The sequence below is a fragment of the Sporobolomyces koalae genome (assembly GCF_050403365.1).
Source record: "Sporobolomyces koalae JCM15063 DNA, S_koalae_JCM15063T_v1_ctg27, whole genome shotgun sequence".
Classification (NCBI taxonomy): Eukaryota; Fungi; Basidiomycota; class Microbotryomycetes; order Sporidiobolales; family Sporidiobolaceae; genus Sporobolomyces; species Sporobolomyces koalae.
The window spans coordinates 158,106-174,410 of NW_027481744.1; the positions used below are offsets into that span (position 1 = coordinate 158,106).

The 16,305-nt window shown below is 54.9% G+C and overlaps 5 protein-coding genes across 5 annotated transcripts; 3 read left to right on the plus strand and 2 right to left on the minus strand.

The window, feature by feature from the left end:
* Nucleotides 1-507: 507 nt before the first annotated feature.
* SPT15 (TATA-binding protein) lies at nt 508-1,864 on the minus strand (the record flags this gene model as incomplete). Its single annotated transcript, XM_076679822.1, has 6 exons — nt 508-576; nt 656-745; nt 813-887; nt 958-1,155; nt 1,235-1,322; nt 1,635-1,864. 6 exons carry the CDS (start codon nt 1,862-1,864, stop codon nt 508-510), a joined length of 750 nt encoding a protein of 249 aa, XP_076533093.1.
* Nucleotides 1,865-3,475: 1,611 nt separating this feature from the next.
* Nucleotides 3,476-7,208, plus strand: JCM15063_004892 (uncharacterized protein; the record flags this gene model as incomplete). The annotated part of the gene is made up of 6 exons (XM_076679823.1): nt 3,476-4,297; nt 4,361-5,368; nt 5,447-5,792; nt 5,878-6,129; nt 6,195-6,736; nt 6,819-7,208. 6 exons carry the CDS (start codon nt 3,476-3,478, stop codon nt 7,206-7,208), a joined length of 3,360 nt encoding a protein of 1,119 aa, XP_076533094.1.
* Nucleotides 7,209-7,837: 629 nt separating this feature from the next.
* JCM15063_004893 (uncharacterized protein) lies at nt 7,838-10,246 on the minus strand (the record flags this gene model as incomplete). The annotated part of the gene is made up of 13 exons (XM_076679824.1): nt 7,838-7,926; nt 8,012-8,087; nt 8,178-8,239; nt 8,315-8,473; nt 8,574-8,753; nt 8,828-8,876; nt 8,941-8,968; nt 9,036-9,111; nt 9,173-9,263; nt 9,325-9,369; nt 9,437-9,612; nt 9,686-9,776; nt 10,022-10,246. 13 exons carry the CDS (start codon nt 10,244-10,246, stop codon nt 7,838-7,840), a joined length of 1,347 nt encoding a protein of 448 aa, XP_076533095.1.
* Nucleotides 10,247-11,711: 1,465 nt separating this feature from the next.
* On the plus strand, nt 11,712-12,799 carry JCM15063_004894 (uncharacterized protein; the record flags this gene model as incomplete). Its single annotated transcript, XM_076679825.1, has 5 exons — nt 11,712-11,726; nt 12,130-12,233; nt 12,306-12,354; nt 12,423-12,628; nt 12,697-12,799. 5 exons carry the CDS (start codon nt 11,712-11,714, stop codon nt 12,797-12,799), a joined length of 477 nt encoding a protein of 158 aa, XP_076533096.1.
* A 1,591-nt stretch (nt 12,800-14,390) lies between these two features.
* On the plus strand, nt 14,391-16,177 carry GET3 (guanine nucleotide exchange factor GET3; the record flags this gene model as incomplete). Its single annotated transcript, XM_076679826.1, has 12 exons — nt 14,391-14,469; nt 14,541-14,573; nt 14,650-14,725; nt 14,790-14,929; nt 14,994-15,087; nt 15,151-15,301; nt 15,372-15,476; nt 15,563-15,590; nt 15,650-15,760; nt 15,824-15,903; nt 15,985-16,049; nt 16,126-16,177. The coding sequence occupies 12 exons, from the start codon at nt 14,391-14,393 to the stop codon at nt 16,175-16,177; spliced, it is 1,014 nt and encodes a 337-aa protein (XP_076533097.1).
* Between the last annotated feature and the right edge of the window lie 128 nt (nt 16,178-16,305).

Sequence of the window (16,305 nt, forward strand, 5' to 3'; positions counted from 1 at the left end):
AAGAAGAAGAAAAAAAAAGAGCCCTATAATAGAAAACGAAAATGGAGAAAAGAGGGAACGTGAAGCTCAATGAAGAGGACGTTTTCTTCGGGAAGAGGGAGTTTCGGCGGCTTGGGAAAAGCGGCAAGGATAGAGAAGGAAGGGAGGTGCTGACAACAAAGAAGAGAAGACAGGCGGGCAGTTGAGAAATTGTTTTGGGTTGTTTGTTTCTGCGCGCAGAAAGAAAGAGAAAAAAGTTGTGCATTTGTTTGTTGTAAAAACGAGAGACGAATGGTCTTGAAAGATCCGAGAAGGGTATGTGAATCGACCGCCAGAGCAGAACGAGATTGTGTGAGATGAAGGTCTTTGAAGAAAAAGGAGTTTCTCTTTTTGCTTTTGGATCTTTCTCTTCCGACATTTCGAGGTTCGGAGATTCTTTGCTTCGAGATCGCAAGACGAAGATGCGAGGGAGCTAGGCGTACAGGGTATCTGAAGTGTGGTTAAAGCGGAACGATGCGAAGTGCTGGATTAAGGCTTGCGGTATTCGTTCAGAACGGGATAGATCTGAGCAAAGGCCTGATAGATCTCTTCTCGGAACTGGAAGAAAAGTGACGTAAGAAGGATGGTTTAGATCTGGAATATCCCAGTTGCGAGAAGACAAGAAGCGAGGACCAACCTTGGCACCAGTCAAAACAATCTTGCCAGAAACAAAGATCAACAGGACCACCTTTGGCTTGACCATTCGGTAGATGAGACCGGGGAACAGCTGCGAAGAGAATCGCTGGCGTCAGGAGAAAGGCCTCAATCCGTGGGAGATATGGAGGAGAACGTACTTCGGGTTCGTAAGAAGAGAAGTGACCGTGAGAGAAAGCCAATCCTTCCAATCGAATCGGGAACTTGACATCACACTTTTAATTCCATCGACGAGTCAGTACCTTGACTGCCCTGACGGTGAGATGAAACGTCAAAAGAACTCACACTTCCGACGATATTTTGAATCTTGAAGTCGGTAAACTTGGTCTCGAATCCCAACTTTTGGATGATACGAGCGTACTTCCTCGCTGCCAACCGACTGTCGTCTTCCGACTTTGCTCCCGTCACGACCACCTTGCCAGAAGCAAACACCAATGCGGTCGTTTTGGGTTCTCGAATTCGCATGATGACCGCAGCGAAACGCTGACAGCGCACGAATGATGGGATAAGACGGTCAGCGACACAGATTCTCAGAGCGAACGAAGAGGACGAGACTACGAACCTTGGGCGAGTATTCGGCATTTCGAGCGTGCAGAGCGATCGTCTTGAGATCGAGTTTGCACTCGAGATTGACCGTAGCGACAATGTTCCTTCGGACGCAACGCGCAACGAACAGACACGAGGGCACGACGAAGAAGGAGGGACAGAAAGGCAAGCACTTTCGTGTCAACACCGGAACTCGACAACAGATGAGAAACTCAACTCTCGCTCGGGAAGAGCGGGATGGGAGTGACGACAAGTGCGTGTGTGTGTGTGAACCGGTGTCGAACGTGATTACGCGCCGAATGAGATTCGGGCGGTCTCAGGGGAGCCATCGGCCCGCAAGCCGACGCGCGGTCGCGGTTCGCAGAGAGATCTCGAGGGCCAATCGAGGAGGGGCTCGAAGGGAACGTGCTACTTACTGCAGAGTAGGCACGATGCCTTGTACTCCAGGGATGATCTCGTCTTTGTCAGCAGCTTTGCCCTTGTCCTGCGTCGTCGTCGCCAGCGCCGTCTCGTCGCCACTCGTGCCCACCGGTCCACCAGCGGCCGCGTTTCCCTGCTGAGATTGTCCGTTGGGGAGCGAGATCGATCCTGCACCAGCCGAGGTGGCTCGAGAGGTGGAGGCCGTGGGAAGAACCAATCCGGACATCGTCGTGGGGCTGCTAGGGAGGACGCGAGGGCGGGCGGAGCTGGGCGAGCAAGAGCAGACGACTGAACTCGAGAGCGACTGGTCCCTTCGAAGAGTCGACAGAGGCGGAGAGCGGTGCGGTCGAGGATGAAAGAGATCGACTCACACACTCGCTGCGCGGTCTCCTCTCATCTCTGCTACATTTCAGGTGTCCCGTCCCGAGCACTTGGCAGGTCTATCTGCTAGTCCGGAATCTCATGGTACGGCGCGCTGGCGATCCCGCTGCTGCCGTGACTCGTTCATTCTCTTCTCGCTCTCGACGCGCTCGGGGTGATGACGCTCGTCCTTCGGACTAGGCCGCGAGGTATCGCGAACACACTTGTCGTTAGCCTGACTGGCTACGTGAGCCCGCGCGCAAACAGCTGCGCGGACAAGAAGCATGTCTTGAAATCTGGTATCGACGCTTTGGCCTGGACGCTTTCTCGACTCCGCAGGGTCATCATATCTGGCCGTACTCTTTCGCAAGGCATGTAGCTTGCACTGCACCAGTGTCCAATGACGACCGGAATATGGTGCGCGAGCGATAGGTACCGTTCACAGGTCAGGCGACAGGCAACCGTATCCCGAGGATTCTCTCGGAGACCGTTCAAGGAATAGCCAGGTCGAACGACAGCAGCCGTGCTGGAAAGAACGAGAACTGCATCAGGTTGCCAAAGCGAAAGGCGTAAAGACAATGAAGCATCGAGCTAGAGACCACCAGCACAGACGCCGACCACGAATGCACGCCCGATTGCCGTGACGAGAGCAGAAGCATGGATCAAGATCTCAAGAGCAATGCAGAGCGAAAACCTTGAGACAGACGCGGGCCTCGAGCGAGACCGGCGCGTGAATGGAGAGATTGTATTAGTGCGAGGCTATGAGCCGACACAGCGACGCGTCACACGCGAATGGCACTCATCGGCGACAAGCAGATTATGTAGCAGCCAGTCTGAGTACTCGATTCCCAAAGGAGGGGTACAGGAGCGTGCCCGAAGCGATCGAGCCTCCTCCGACAGCGAGGCTCGCGCAATCGCGGCCCGTCCCGAACTCGTCCTCTAGCCCTTTATATGCAGCGTCTGAGCGCGTCAGTCGCATCGAACGCCACTGTAGAGCAGATAGCGAGCGCGTCGCGGGCGTCGATCAAGCGGGGCGGGGACGGGGAGGAGGTCGGAAAAAATGAGAGGAGGCTTACAGGCGAGAATCGGGGGCCGATCGGCAGCGATCCAGCGGTCGGGCGAGGGTGGCGAGCGGTGCAGCGTGGAGCTGGAGGAGTCCTGGATCGTAGGCGTGCGCGCACAGTCGCCCCAGCGCGCTGCAAAGGCGATCAGCTCGGGCCGGCGGCGGGCATGAGGTGACGAAGAGCGGAGGGGGAAGGAGCGAATTGGAAAATTTTCCCACTTCAAGGGCGGAATTTGCGACGCGGCGTCTCTTGCTTCCGTAAACCTCTCTCGCCCTCGCGCGTATTTTCACGCAGCAAAAGTCGCGGCTTCGGCTTCCTGCCCGGTCTCCCCTTCGCTCGTGTTTTCCTCTCTCTCCCGGGATCCGCCCCGCCTCGAAACTCGACACTCTTCTGCAGAGGACTTCATTTGTCTCATGTCTGCTCCACAACAAGAACAAGAGTCCCAACCTCCTTCTCAAATCCCGATGGACCCGACTTCCGTTCCTCCTCCTCCACCACCTCCACCCTCGGCGTCATCGTTCGCCCCGCCTGCTCCCGCCAGTCATCCGCCACCGCCTGCGAGCGAGTCGATCAAGCACGTGCACCCGCCGACTCCTCCGCCGTCGCTGCCGTCGATCGACCAGCTCGCTCCTCCCCCTCCCCCGGCTTCCGCTTCCGAGCTGCCTCCAGCCCCGATCGTGCCGCTACCAACCCATGTTGTGCAGGCGGCACCGGCCTTCGAGCGTACCGACAGCGCGAACAGCCTCGCCGTGCAACCACCCACCCCGCAGACCGCAACACCCGCTCCTCCGTCGCAGCCCGCACCGCCACCTGCGACGGCGGAGCTACCCCGAGTGAACGGCGAGCATGGAGGACTTGGGACTGGAGCGCACGGGGAGGGACAAGCGCAGTCGGCGGTAGACGTGCTCGCAGACGTTGCAATGGGAGAAGCCGCGATGGATCTCGCAGGGTTCGCTGCTGGTGCGGGATCGGCCGATGTCAAGGAACAAGGCGTCGAGACTGCAGTGGTTCCGCCGCCGCAAGCGTCGCCCCCGCTCAAGAGGAGCTTCGAGGAGTCGACCGATGCTGCACAGAGTGAAACAAATGGGTATTTCAGCGGCACGGCGGTCAACGGCCAAGCCGACACCGAGGCCGGAGCAGCCGCAGAATCGAGAGATGCAAAGCGACCGAGGGTTGAGGATGGCGTTGCCTCTCACCAGGTTCGTTCAATTCCGTCGAGCCCGGTTTGCGGTCTGGTTTCATCTTGCTTCGAATTGCTCACGCTCTATCCATTTTTCTGGGTCTATCTGCTCTCGTAGCCTCTCTCGGCATCGCAAACGAGTCTCCCTGCAGTCTCGGTTGACCACGCTGCTCCGACCGAAAGCCCGGCGCCCGTTAGTCAGCAGCAGCAGCAGCATTTGCCGCCTGCACCGTCTCCTTCTGTTCCTCCGCCTCCGCCTGCAGCACTCGACGCTTCGTACACCTCCGCTTCGGGCCATTCGGCACCTGCTACACCTCTTCCTCCTGCTTCGACTGCCCCGACCATGTCGCCGTCTGATCTTCACCAGTTCCCGGCAGTGCAACAACAGCATCAGGCTAGCGCATCTCCCGCTCCTCAGTCGGTAGCCTACCCTTCTACGACTGCGTTCAGTGAATCTCCTGCTCCTGCTGCGGTACAACAGCCTTCGCCCTACCCCTCGGCGCAGGAATCGTCGCCGCATCCGGGACCATCGACTTCGGCTGCCGATCCTGCACCTATCGCCTCGACTTCGCAGCACTCTGCTTCGCCTTTCCCGCCGCCAGTGGATCAGTCCCAGCAAGCGGAACAGGCTCAATCGGATCAGCCGCCTGAACCCGAACCGCTCGCGGTCATGACCAAGGAACAGCAAAAGCATGCGATCAACCTCGTACGCAACCTGAAGCGGAACAAGAACGCATCGCCATTCCTGAAACCGGTCGACCACATTGCGCTGCACATACCAGATTACTACAAGATCATCACGCAACCGATGGATCTGGGTTCGATCGAGGCGCGGTTGCAAGCGACTGGGAAAGCCATGACGAACGTGCACAAAGTTGGCAGGATCTACGGGCTCGACTACTCGTATGGCACTCAACCTGGATGGGAAGGACAGGTGCCGGAAGGGTTCGAGCCGAAAGGGTACCGGACCGTGCACGAGTTCAAGGAGGACCTCGACAAGATCTGGAACAATTGTTTCAGGTACAACGGCCCGAGGGAGAAGAACCCGGTCAGTTCGATGGCTGGATTGATGATGGACGCTGCAGAGAAGAGCTACAGGGGAATGCCGTTCGCCCCTACGGTCAGCGTAAGTCTCTCACATTCTCCCCAATCTTCCTTCTGAAACGAGGTGCTGACGTAGCCCCTTCACTTTGAATATCTACAGCCGTATCCTCCTCGTCACGTGTCGCCAGAAGTGAAGCGGGAACCTAGGCCCGCACCCGATTTCGTGCCGACCATTCGCAGGGATGACACATCTTCTCGACCAAAACGGGAGATTCACGCGCCGACGAAAGACTTGCCATATCTCGATTCTGCCGACCCTTCTCTCGGTCAGCACCAATACCATACTCAGCAATCTCACATGATGCAACACGCGGCACCAGTCAAGAACCGTAACGGACGCAGCAAGAATGGACCGCAGGAGCAGCTGCGATTCTGCAAAGAAGTGATCAAGGAGTTGTTCAAGAAGACTCACGAGGCCTATGCTTACCCGTTCTACCTACCTGTTGGTGCGTCTCCTTTCTGCCACTGAGCCCGAGTTTCTTGACGAGGCAAGTATTCCCACCTGACACAAATACTCGCCCAACATGACAGACATCAACGCCTACCCGACATACACGCAATACGTTTCGCGGCCGATGGACTTGTCGACCATCCGATCGAAGCTAGAGCACAATCAATACCCACTGCCACCGTACGATGCGTTCGAAGCCGACGTGAGACAAATCTTTGAAAACTGTTTCGCATTCAACCCTGCGGGAACGGTCGTACATGGCTGGGGCCGACAACTTGAAGCCATCTTTGAGGTCAAATGGTCCGAGCGACCTCCCGAAGACGCGGATGATTGTGAGTGGTGTGCGAACCTTCTCGCGGCTGAGCCAACGAAACTGACCTATTGTGTCTGCCTGCAGTCTCGGACGATGATGGCCTCAATGTCATGGAGCAACAGCTTCAGATGCTCGCAGCAAACATTGAACAGATGCGGCAGAACAAGAAGGCTGCGAAGGAAGCGAAGCGATATGCTCAGCAACAACATCAAGCCCGCCCGATCCCTCCTCCGATGCCCATGTCGATGCCGAAACCGCAAAAGAAAGCTTCGACGCCTCTAGCTTACAACCCGTACATGCCTCCTCGAGCTCCCGCACCGAAAAAGTCGCGACCTTCGGGAGGAGGAGGCGGGGGTGGTAGCAATAACAAGAAGAAGAAGCGTCGTGACGACGATTCGGACGATTACTATGAAGACGACGGAGGTGCCTACTACGGCGGTTCGGGGCATGGAGGAGGAGGAGGGGGAGGAGGTGGCCACCGAAGGCAAGGGCCCATGACAATTGACGAAGAGTATGTCGATTTCGAGATGAAGCGAGAACTGGCGGTCAAGATCGTTACATTCGAAGGCGAAAAGCTCGAAGAGGCGATCAACATCATCCGTCGAGGGCGACCCGATCTTCTAGGTGTACGTCCTGTTCTCACCTTACCTATACGAGCGCGCCTCTCTCGCGCAATCGACCCTGACTCTCTTCTTGCTTTTGATTCAGGCCGCGAACCAAGAAGTTGAACTCGATATCGATACTCTCGATCAACGCACGCTCGTCGCTCTCTACCGCTACGTCTGCCCCGGCGCTCCTGTACCTGTGCGACAGATTGAAGCACCGAAACCGGCCAAACAACAAACGTCGAACAAAGCTCCACGCAACCAACGCAAGAACCTCGACGAAGAGAAAGAAGCCGAACGGATCGAACTCATGGAACGACAGCTCCTCGCATTCGAAAAGAGCCCCGCCGAAGCAGCCGTCGGAGCCAGTGCTGTCGCTGCAACTCCCCAAGCTCATGTCACTGGCGAGGAAGGAGGCGATGGTGGAGGAGACCAAGCCAGCAGCGATAGCAGCGACGAAGCAAGTAGCGACAGCGACAGTGACGAAGACTGATTTGTTGGCGCGGTCGGCGCGAAAAGGAGACTCGAGACGAACGGGACGGTGCAAGAGCAAAATCGCTTTCGATAACACCGCAAATCAGGAGGGCAAAATCAAAACTTATATTTCTCTTTTCGCTTCTTCTCTGTTCTTCTCTCTGTGTTTTCAAGGGTTTTATTCGATGCCGTGTCCAAAGCTTTTTTTACCTTACCCTTCAACCCCCTCCCCTTCAATTTTGATGTAGTCGTGAATGTGTGGTTTTCTTCTCGCTCTTTTTTTTGTCCTCTTTTTGCTTTTCAGCCCTCCTGATTTCTTTGCTTTTCCTCCCTTTTGCTTCTCTCTACCCCTCGACTCCTCAGTCCAGATCACCGTCAACAAAAAAACAACACCCGTCACGTCACGGTCTCTCTCCCATATACCCCTATTCCAATGGCTTCGTGCCCAAGTCGCTCCTCCTACACCTTCTCTAGACACTCTAGTTCACATCGCAGTCGGAACCTTCTCTCTCTTTCTGCCTTGAAACTCGAAAAAAGCAGTACTCTCAAAAGAAGAAACAACCCGTCCCTTGTTGAGAGATGCAAACAAATTTCGTGTTTGCTTTGAATAGATAATTGCAGGACTGATAGGGAGACGCCTATACTTTTTTACTTGACAAGAACGGACCACTCGCTCTCGATCTCTCCAGTTTGTCGACCGACGATCTCTCGAAGCATCGTTCTGGCAAAGTCTCCGACTGTGATGCGCATAGAACCAAAGCGATCAGTCACACGTGATTCAAGCTGTGAGATCCGAGAGGGTAGAGGAGAGGGAAGACGCACGACCGTCCTTTCCAACCGGAATGTCGATCAGTTTGTCCTCGTAGCCGATACCCTCGACGCACGAGACGATGGCAGCCTGTTGTCGTCGTGACCTTTGCCCATCAGCATCCTTGATCACCGCCTCGCCTGTATTAAGCACCGGGAAGAAAAAAGAGACTAGACGTACAGTTCCAGAACCGAAGACTTCGAGCAGAGTGCCATCTTCGCGACCCTTGACAACGTCCTTCACTGTGGAAATTGACACATACCGCAACGATCAGTTGCCAGACTTGCGATGCGGACAGTCTCCGCTTTGTCGCTCACTGGTCAGATTTCGCTCCGAGACGGTGATCTTGTCAGGAAGTCCCGCGAGCTTGGTCTTGCCACTGGCATGATCCCGGGCGAGTGCCAGAATCGAGTCACGAGTGACACCAGGGAGAATGACCGAGTCGTTTCCAAGAGGAGGAGTAACAAGCTCGGTAGCTACGTAGCAAATTCCGAGAAACGATTTTTGTATTAGCAAAGACGTCTTGAAGTGGGGCAAAAGCCAAAGGGGGGTAGAAATGAAAAGAATATCACTCACTTCCATCTTCCTTCTTGAACACGAGGAACAAGTTCATCGTTCCGACCTCGGTGAGCGAGTGCTCAGGACCGAGGAGCCACAGGATCTGTTGGAAACCTTTGGCCGCCGCCTCCATCTGAGGAACAACACCTCCGGCATAGTTGGCGCCGAGCTTGTAGGCACCAGTACCTCCGGGAGCAGCTACGAAATCGAAACATGGCATCAGCGCCTATTCTTGACCTGCGAAAGAGTGGAACGTTTCCATTCTTAATTACCTCGGACATATTCAGTAGTGGCGAGAAGTTTGACAGGCTTGAATCCAGTCTGTCGATCAAGATCACATGTCAGTCTTACACCTAGAGATCAAAGTCAGCGGTTTGAAACGAACCGAGTAGTAAGGACCGACAGGAGACATGCTGAAGAACAGAAACCTCTTTGTCAGTCGTGATGAGGGCCAGGTACACCGAGCTAGTGGGTACTCACATGACGAAGAGAAGGATGTCTGTCGATGCGCCCACACCAAGACCGGCCTGGGTGCCGATCATGGTTGGTCGGATGTCTAAGGCACGTTCTTGTGATTAGTCTTCCGGTGCTGTGTCCGTCTTCATTCCAAGACGTACAGAGAGAGGTTCCCGGGTCGGTCGGGATCCATTTCGAATCGATCTCGACGAGTTTCTTGATGAGCGTCGTGAGATGTTCTCCGGTGAAATCCTGTCCGAGTCACGATCGTCATGAGCTTCCAAATCCAAGTCTGATCTTATATGTAACGCACAGGGAATGCGAGACGGCGAGCACTCTTGGTCATGCGCTCCATGTTCTACGCAAGAAGCAGAGCAGGTCAGGAGACGTAATGCAAGGCAAGACAGCGTGCGAGCGCGAGGTACTTTGTCGGGACGGAACAGGCGTGCGACATCGTCCTTCGACTTGTACGCCTTCATACCCTCGAAGAGTGTCGGAGCGTAATGAAGGACGGTCGAGGAGGGATCGAGCGAGAGAGGGCCGTAAGGCTCGATTTTGGGTGCTCCCCAACCCTTTTCCGAGTTCCACGGGATAGTGAGCACTGTGTACCAAATTTCGTCAGTGGGCGTGTACTGCAGCCAGTATAGATTTGGATCGCGAGTTGGACCGCTTACTGTGGTCAGTGAAGGTTCGGCCGAAAGTGAGCTGCGAAGTGGGCGGGATCTCTTTGGGGTTCTTGGTAGTCTCGATCACGAGTTGAGAGGGCTAGATACGAGGGTCGCGAGCGGGTCAGTTTCAATTCGCGGTGTTGAAGTCTCGCAAGCGGACAGCCGCGACCCAGATGCGGAGACGATGTCATCCAAGCGGATTCTTGGAGGAGCACATCTGGCCAGAGCGCTGGCCCATCCTCTGACCAGATCCGGGTCGAAAAGCCAACAGCAGGCCGCCGCGGCGCTTCTTTCGGCTGCTTCTAGGCGGACATGTGGAGGAAACTTGGGCAGAGCACTCACATCAATGTCTGCGGTTCGGATGACCTCGCCAGTCATGAAGTCAATGTTGCTTTGGAGTCCTGCACCGGCCGCAGGAGCCTTGGAAGGTGTAGACGCGGCATTCGCGCGGGGAAGCGACAGGTGGAACGCGCGAGTGAATGCGGGTGCAGCTGCACGCGCAGCGACAGGCTGTGCAGCCGATCGGGTGCGCAGAGCACGAAGCGAGGCGGTAGAGAGGCGGACCATTGCAGTGTAGAAGCGAGAGGTTGTGGTCCTGCCGCGAGCGCGAGCGCGAGCGTGGTTTACGCGACTTGGCTTCTTTGACTCTACGCTCATGCTCCCCTCGTTCGAGTCTGCTCGCGAGCATTCACATGCACTCTGACTCGATCGCTGGGCGTATATCTGAGCGGTTCACTCCTTCGGCAGGCCGTCATCAGGCCTCGGCAGCGCCATAAACAGTCGCTCACAAACATTCTAGGGACGGGTCACAAGACGGCTTCGCTGCGGGTCGAGTATACAGGTTTGGGTCTGTCAAGCTTGCAGTCGACGCACGATCACAACGGACGGCCAATCAATGTCGACCAGGAGGTCAGGCCAGGATCTATTCCTCGTTGCGGGACGGTACAGATTTGTGTCCGTGTTCTCTCGCGCACCGTGCATGTAACGCCGAGTTTTCATCTTGTACCCTTTTGCCTACGCGGCTGATAACGTATGCTTCTTGAGTGATTTCGAGTAGGGATGCTGGGTATCAGCTTTTGCGCATCATTCATGCGATTCGCGTAATGTGCCCGTCACCGTGCGTGTCACAAAGATCTGCAGTCCCTGCAAAGCGAGTACTCGTCATTTACGCTCGTTTGCTTCTCACCAGAACACCATTTGAGCAGTATGTGCCGACCTCGTGTGAGACTTGCGTGAGACATCCTTCGGCATCTCGGACGGCGGTCTCTGTTGCTCCCTCGCCATGCATGGCAACAGCCCTCGGCTGCCATGGAGCTCGGCAGTCTCCTTTGCCGATCATTGCTCTCAGAAAAGGCAGCGTGCTGCGAGGGGATGCCAGCCATCTTTTCGAAACTGGCAATTACGCTTTGTTCCCAAGCGCTGGATTCGTCGCAGCGGGAGAGTTTGCAGGACTTGGCTCGAGTCAAAAACTCTCGCTATGATAGGATAGAAGCAGCGGCACAAGCTCGCAGGAGACTCTGCCGAGACTTGCCCAGCTGGCCCTTTTCGCTCGTGACTCTCTTCTGCAAGGACTGGCGGCGCAGTAGTGCCCCGCGAACTCGTGACGCTTTCGCCAAGATGGCACGAGATGAGCCACGTAAGAGAGCGAAGCCTCGAGATCTCTTGAGCTTAGACCGAGAAACACTTTGGAACGCACGCCGACGTCATTGGCAGTAGGCGCCTTCTCAAATGCAGTGCGAGCTCGCGAGAAATGATCAAAAAGTACACGAAGTGGTCGAATCATGAAGCAGGATAGGTATCAGGTTGAGTGAGTTTCGCCCTAGGTTGACCAACGAGATCAGTCTCGATTTGGATCTGCGCCGAAAGCTGGGGGAAGCGGGACATGGAGTGAAACTACCGCGCTCCGACCGATTTTTTTCTGGCAAAGCTGTAGTCATCAAATTCCCGACATTCGCTCTTGCTCTCTTCTTTCCCCCATCTCGCCGCTTTCTCGCTCTCAGCCCCACTACCACACACCTCAAACTTTACAACAATGGCTGCCGGTATCGTACGTCTTGCGTTTTTCCCTCCGTCTCGCACCCATCTCTCCTCGATCGAATCGGAGCTATTTTTCGAACGAGACCGAGGTCATCCAACTCGTCCCGCATCTCGCCGCCGATCGACCTGGACGGATTCGTCGATGTCACTGTCACATTGGGCGAAGCAACACTACTTTCAGAGAGGGATCGTACAGGTCGAAGAACGGCGTCATAGGCTACGATCTCGCCCAGATCTCGCTGCAGCCCTCTCGAGTCAAAAGCATGTCTGTTCAAAGGGAATATCATTGATGGTCGGCTGTGCCAAGATGTACCGAGCAGAGCTCGCGGGGAGAAGAACACTATGTGCTCGCGCACGGAGCTCGTCGTCATGTTTAGATCGCTAATTCAACTTTACTCTTCCCTCCTCGACAGTCCAAGGCTACCACCGTCCCTCTCCTCGCCCTCACCTTCATCTTCTCGGCGATCGGACTCGGTCTCTCGGCAGCGCTCATTGCCAAGTCGACCTTCAGTGGATAGTGAGGCGCCCTTCCTAGCGTGCGCGGTGTTTTGCCTTTTGGTTCTCATGCTGATCCATCTTCGTCTCGCAGCGAGCCCCGTGCGGTCATCATCCAAGGATGCTTCGCGTGTGCCTGGACTGTGAGTTTCTGCATAGATCTCCCGAAAAAAAAAGGAACAAACTAAATCAGGAGAATCCCCTTTTCCAGGTCCTCTTCTCTCTGATCTTCATGATCACTAGCGTTGCCGCGCCCCGCAACTCTTTCTTCTCTGCTGGAGTTGTCGGCATCTTCATCTTCCTCGGCTTCCTCCAACTCATCGTCGCTGCCGGTTCCTCCGTTGCCCTCTACAAGTCGGAAGGTGCTGGATACAACGCCTCGGTTCACAAGGCGTGGCTCGCGTTCGCCTTCGTCTCGTGAGTAATCGCGTCATTGTGAGATACGCGCTTGAAGTTCGCATCCTGATAAATCCCTTCGTCTGCAGCGCTTTCTTCGCTCTCTTCACCACCGTCGCTGCCTTCCTCAACTACGTTGCCGGCAAGGCCGTCGACGTTGAGCCCCGCAAGGAGGAGGACCCCCACTTCTAAACAGAACGACTTGAGAACCTATGAGCACACTCGTCGATCCTCTTCGCAAACCCCCCTAAATACCAAATTCATTTTTCGACATTCTCGCTCTTTCGTCACTCCGACCCGGTCGCCCTCTGGCTGTCGTGCCGGCGGACTTGGAAGGGTTTAATATGCCTTTTTTTCATGTGTATATTCCCGCGTTTTCCTCTGGTTTTCTCTCCCGCAATCTCCCCCACTCCTTTCCGTCAACGCTCCACCTGCCCTGAATCGTTGGTAACCTGGTACCGGACGCATTGGAAATCAATATTTAGAGCTTTCCTGAACACTTAGAAAAATAACGATCTGGATGTTTCGGATTCTCAGCGCTTACAAAAGGGTTCCTTGTTGGCAGGCACTGGGTTCAAGAGCGAGCTAAGCTTGATGTCTTGAACGTAGGGAGAACGCTAGACTGAACTCTGGTTTCAAAGCTAGATGAGCCTGCTCGGACCCGCCAGGGAGAGAAGTCAGTGCTTGTACCGTCTCGAGACCGACAGTCATGTGAAGGAGCGGCAGCAGGGGAACTCAAGGCATCATGGAGCGAATCTGGCGTCGCTCAAGGAGTGAATACGCATAATCAATGCGTACCCGAACTTCTTGACATTCATCAGTCACCTACCCGTCAATGGATCGCCCCGTTGAACTACATTCGAGTCGCCACGTTCTGTCTACTGTATTCCACCATAAACACGTGCTCAATGCGAGGCCTTCCCGCTCGTTAGCACTTTGTCGGCTGTCGGCAATCTTTCGAGTATTACCCCGGAATCAGCAACGATTTCATCAGCTTGCGCTCGAGCTTTACGGGAAAAGAGGAAGAGACCCGGATTGCGAAGAGGTCGAGTTGACTGGAAAGTGAGGCCGAGCTGGATGATAAATTCCGCGGGTCGAGAGCACGGACAGCTGTCATGGAAAGAGCTTTTTGTGTCTACAGCCCCTGTCGAGCGATGGCCCATCGAGTACAAGATACTCTGAAGAAGAACGGCGGCGCTTCCTTTGCACGTGGTCGACCTGACAGAAGGGGGGAGGTTTTTCGGAAATACACGCAAGGGACTTCACCATCTCCAGGTCGCGACCACGACGACCCTCCCAGAGACTCCTCGCGAACTGGAATGGGAAAGGCAGGCTCTCAAAGGTGACCGTGAGGAGAGCACGGGGAAGACTCCAGCGGTCCCTCGGCGAGACTTCGTCAGATTCTACAGTAGCAGCAGCTGGAAACTCTCGGACTTTCGAGGACAAACTATTGCGTCTTTTGCGACAATTCAAGCCAATCTTTGAAAGCTAGTGACCAGAGGACCCTGGTAGTCACGATGACCTTGTAACGGTATACACGTCCAGCCGCAAGTAAGTGGGGGAGCCGGAGCACTGCGTCGACTTGTCCCCTGCCCTTCTTCGTTCACTATCTGCGTTTCCTCCATGACGATAGGGACAAAAATGTTGCGAGAAGGTTCGAGCGAGGCCTAGAACTTTGCATACGAAGTTTGACGTGGACTTCGACTGTCCCGCCTGCGCGCGCCCGCACGCCGCTCGCTACATCACCGAAGGTTCACTCAACACTTACCGCCATCACTAGACGATGTCGACCACTGCTTTTATCTGCGCTGAACCTGAAGGAGACGCGCTTTCGCCCAGTCTCCAACCCCTGCTCGATCAAGGTGCGTCGCGAGCGTGAAACCCCACGTCCATCCAGAAACTTGAACGCGCTGACAATGCCTCGTACGTGTAGAGAGCTTGAAATGGATCTTTGTCGGTGGGAAGGGTACGTCCCTGGCCATCTGTTGTTCCTCGCACGCGGTCCGCACGAACAACTGACGAGTCTGATTGATCATCTGCAGGTGGAGTCGGCAAGACGACCACTTCTTGCTCTCTTGCGATTCAGCTCGCGAAAGTGCGCGAATCTGTCCTGCTCATGTGAGCGAACGACTCTCGCAGTGGTCCGACGAGCGAGATGGACGCTGATATGGGCAGGAAACAGTTCGACCGATCCGGCGCACAATTTGTCGGACGCGTTCTCGCAAAAGTTTGGCAAGGAAGCAACCAAGGTGAATGGATTCACAAACCTCTCGGCGATGGAGATCGACCCCAGTGCGTCAATGCAAGACATGGTTGAAGCTGGTTCGTGGTTCGATCGGGTCTTTTGCAAGGAGAGACTGAATCTGACGATTTTTTCTACACGTAGGTGAAGAGGCTGGTGGAATGAATGGTATCATGCAGGATCTCGCATTCGCGATCCCCGGTATCGACGAAGCCATGGGTTTCGCCGAAGTTATGAAGTTCGCCTCTCTAAAGTCTGTATCTCATCGTAATTCTGCGAGCTGACGAGGACTATCTTCCAGACACGTCAAGTCTATGCAGTTCTCGGTCATTGTGTTCGACACGGCACCGACAGGTCACACTCTCCGTTTCCTCTCGTTCCCTTCGGTACTCGAAAAGGCTCTCTCGAAATTGAGCGGCTTGTCGGGTCGATTCGGACCGATGCTCAACCAAGTCAGTGCATTCATCTGCTGTCTCATCAGGACTACCCAAGCCCTGACGCTCGTGGCTATAAATACGACAGATCGGATCGATGATGGGAGGAGGGATCAACACGGGCGAGATGCTTGGCAAACTCGAAGACATGCGAGCAGTCGTGACTGAAGTCAACGCACAGTTCAAGAATCCTGTAAGTGCGAGACCCTTCGGGAGAATCTCACATTTCTTTCTTTTCTCGTTGCAGAACTGACCGTGACAATGTATCCCGCTCGCCAGGACCTTACCACTTTCGTTCCCGTCATGAGTAAGCTTTCGTTTTCGACAAGACGTCGGGCCTCGTACTGATTGCTGTCTCGTTCAAAGTCTCCGAGTTCCTGTCGCTGTACGAAACGGAACGCTTGATCCAGGAGCTCACAACATATCAAATCGACGTGCACGCAATCGTTGTCAACCAGTTGCTGTACCCGGAGAATGGTCAGTGCATTGCCTTCTACCGCGATGACAGATGATCTGATTCGGCAAGGTTCGCGTCCACAGATTCGCAATGCAAACACTGCAAGGTTCGATGGAATCAGCAACAGAAATACCTGAAAGAGGCGTACGAGCTGTATGGAGAGGTAAGCTCTTCCTTACCGTGGACTTCGGAGAAGACAAGTTGGGAGAGCGTGCAAGCTGACGGCATGCGATTACGATGACAGGACTTCCACATTGTCAAGATGCCCCTATTGAGCGAAGAAGTGCGAGGTACCGACAGTCTCAAGAAGTACGTTTCTCCTCTCTGCAGTCGACACGAGAACCGCGAGAGCTCTTCTAACGCTAGAAGTTTTCGCGTCTCGCAGGTTCAGTGAATTGTTGGTAGTGCCGTACAAGGCGGGTCAGAAAGTGCTGTAGATTCAAATTTTCCCCCGACTAATGTGTGCAATATGTCCATCCCGACAATAACGAGAGACGAGTAGCTGGCGGATGATAAAGATTTCGGCGCAATATTCGGTCGACGGTGTTTCCCTTTTTCCCCCACT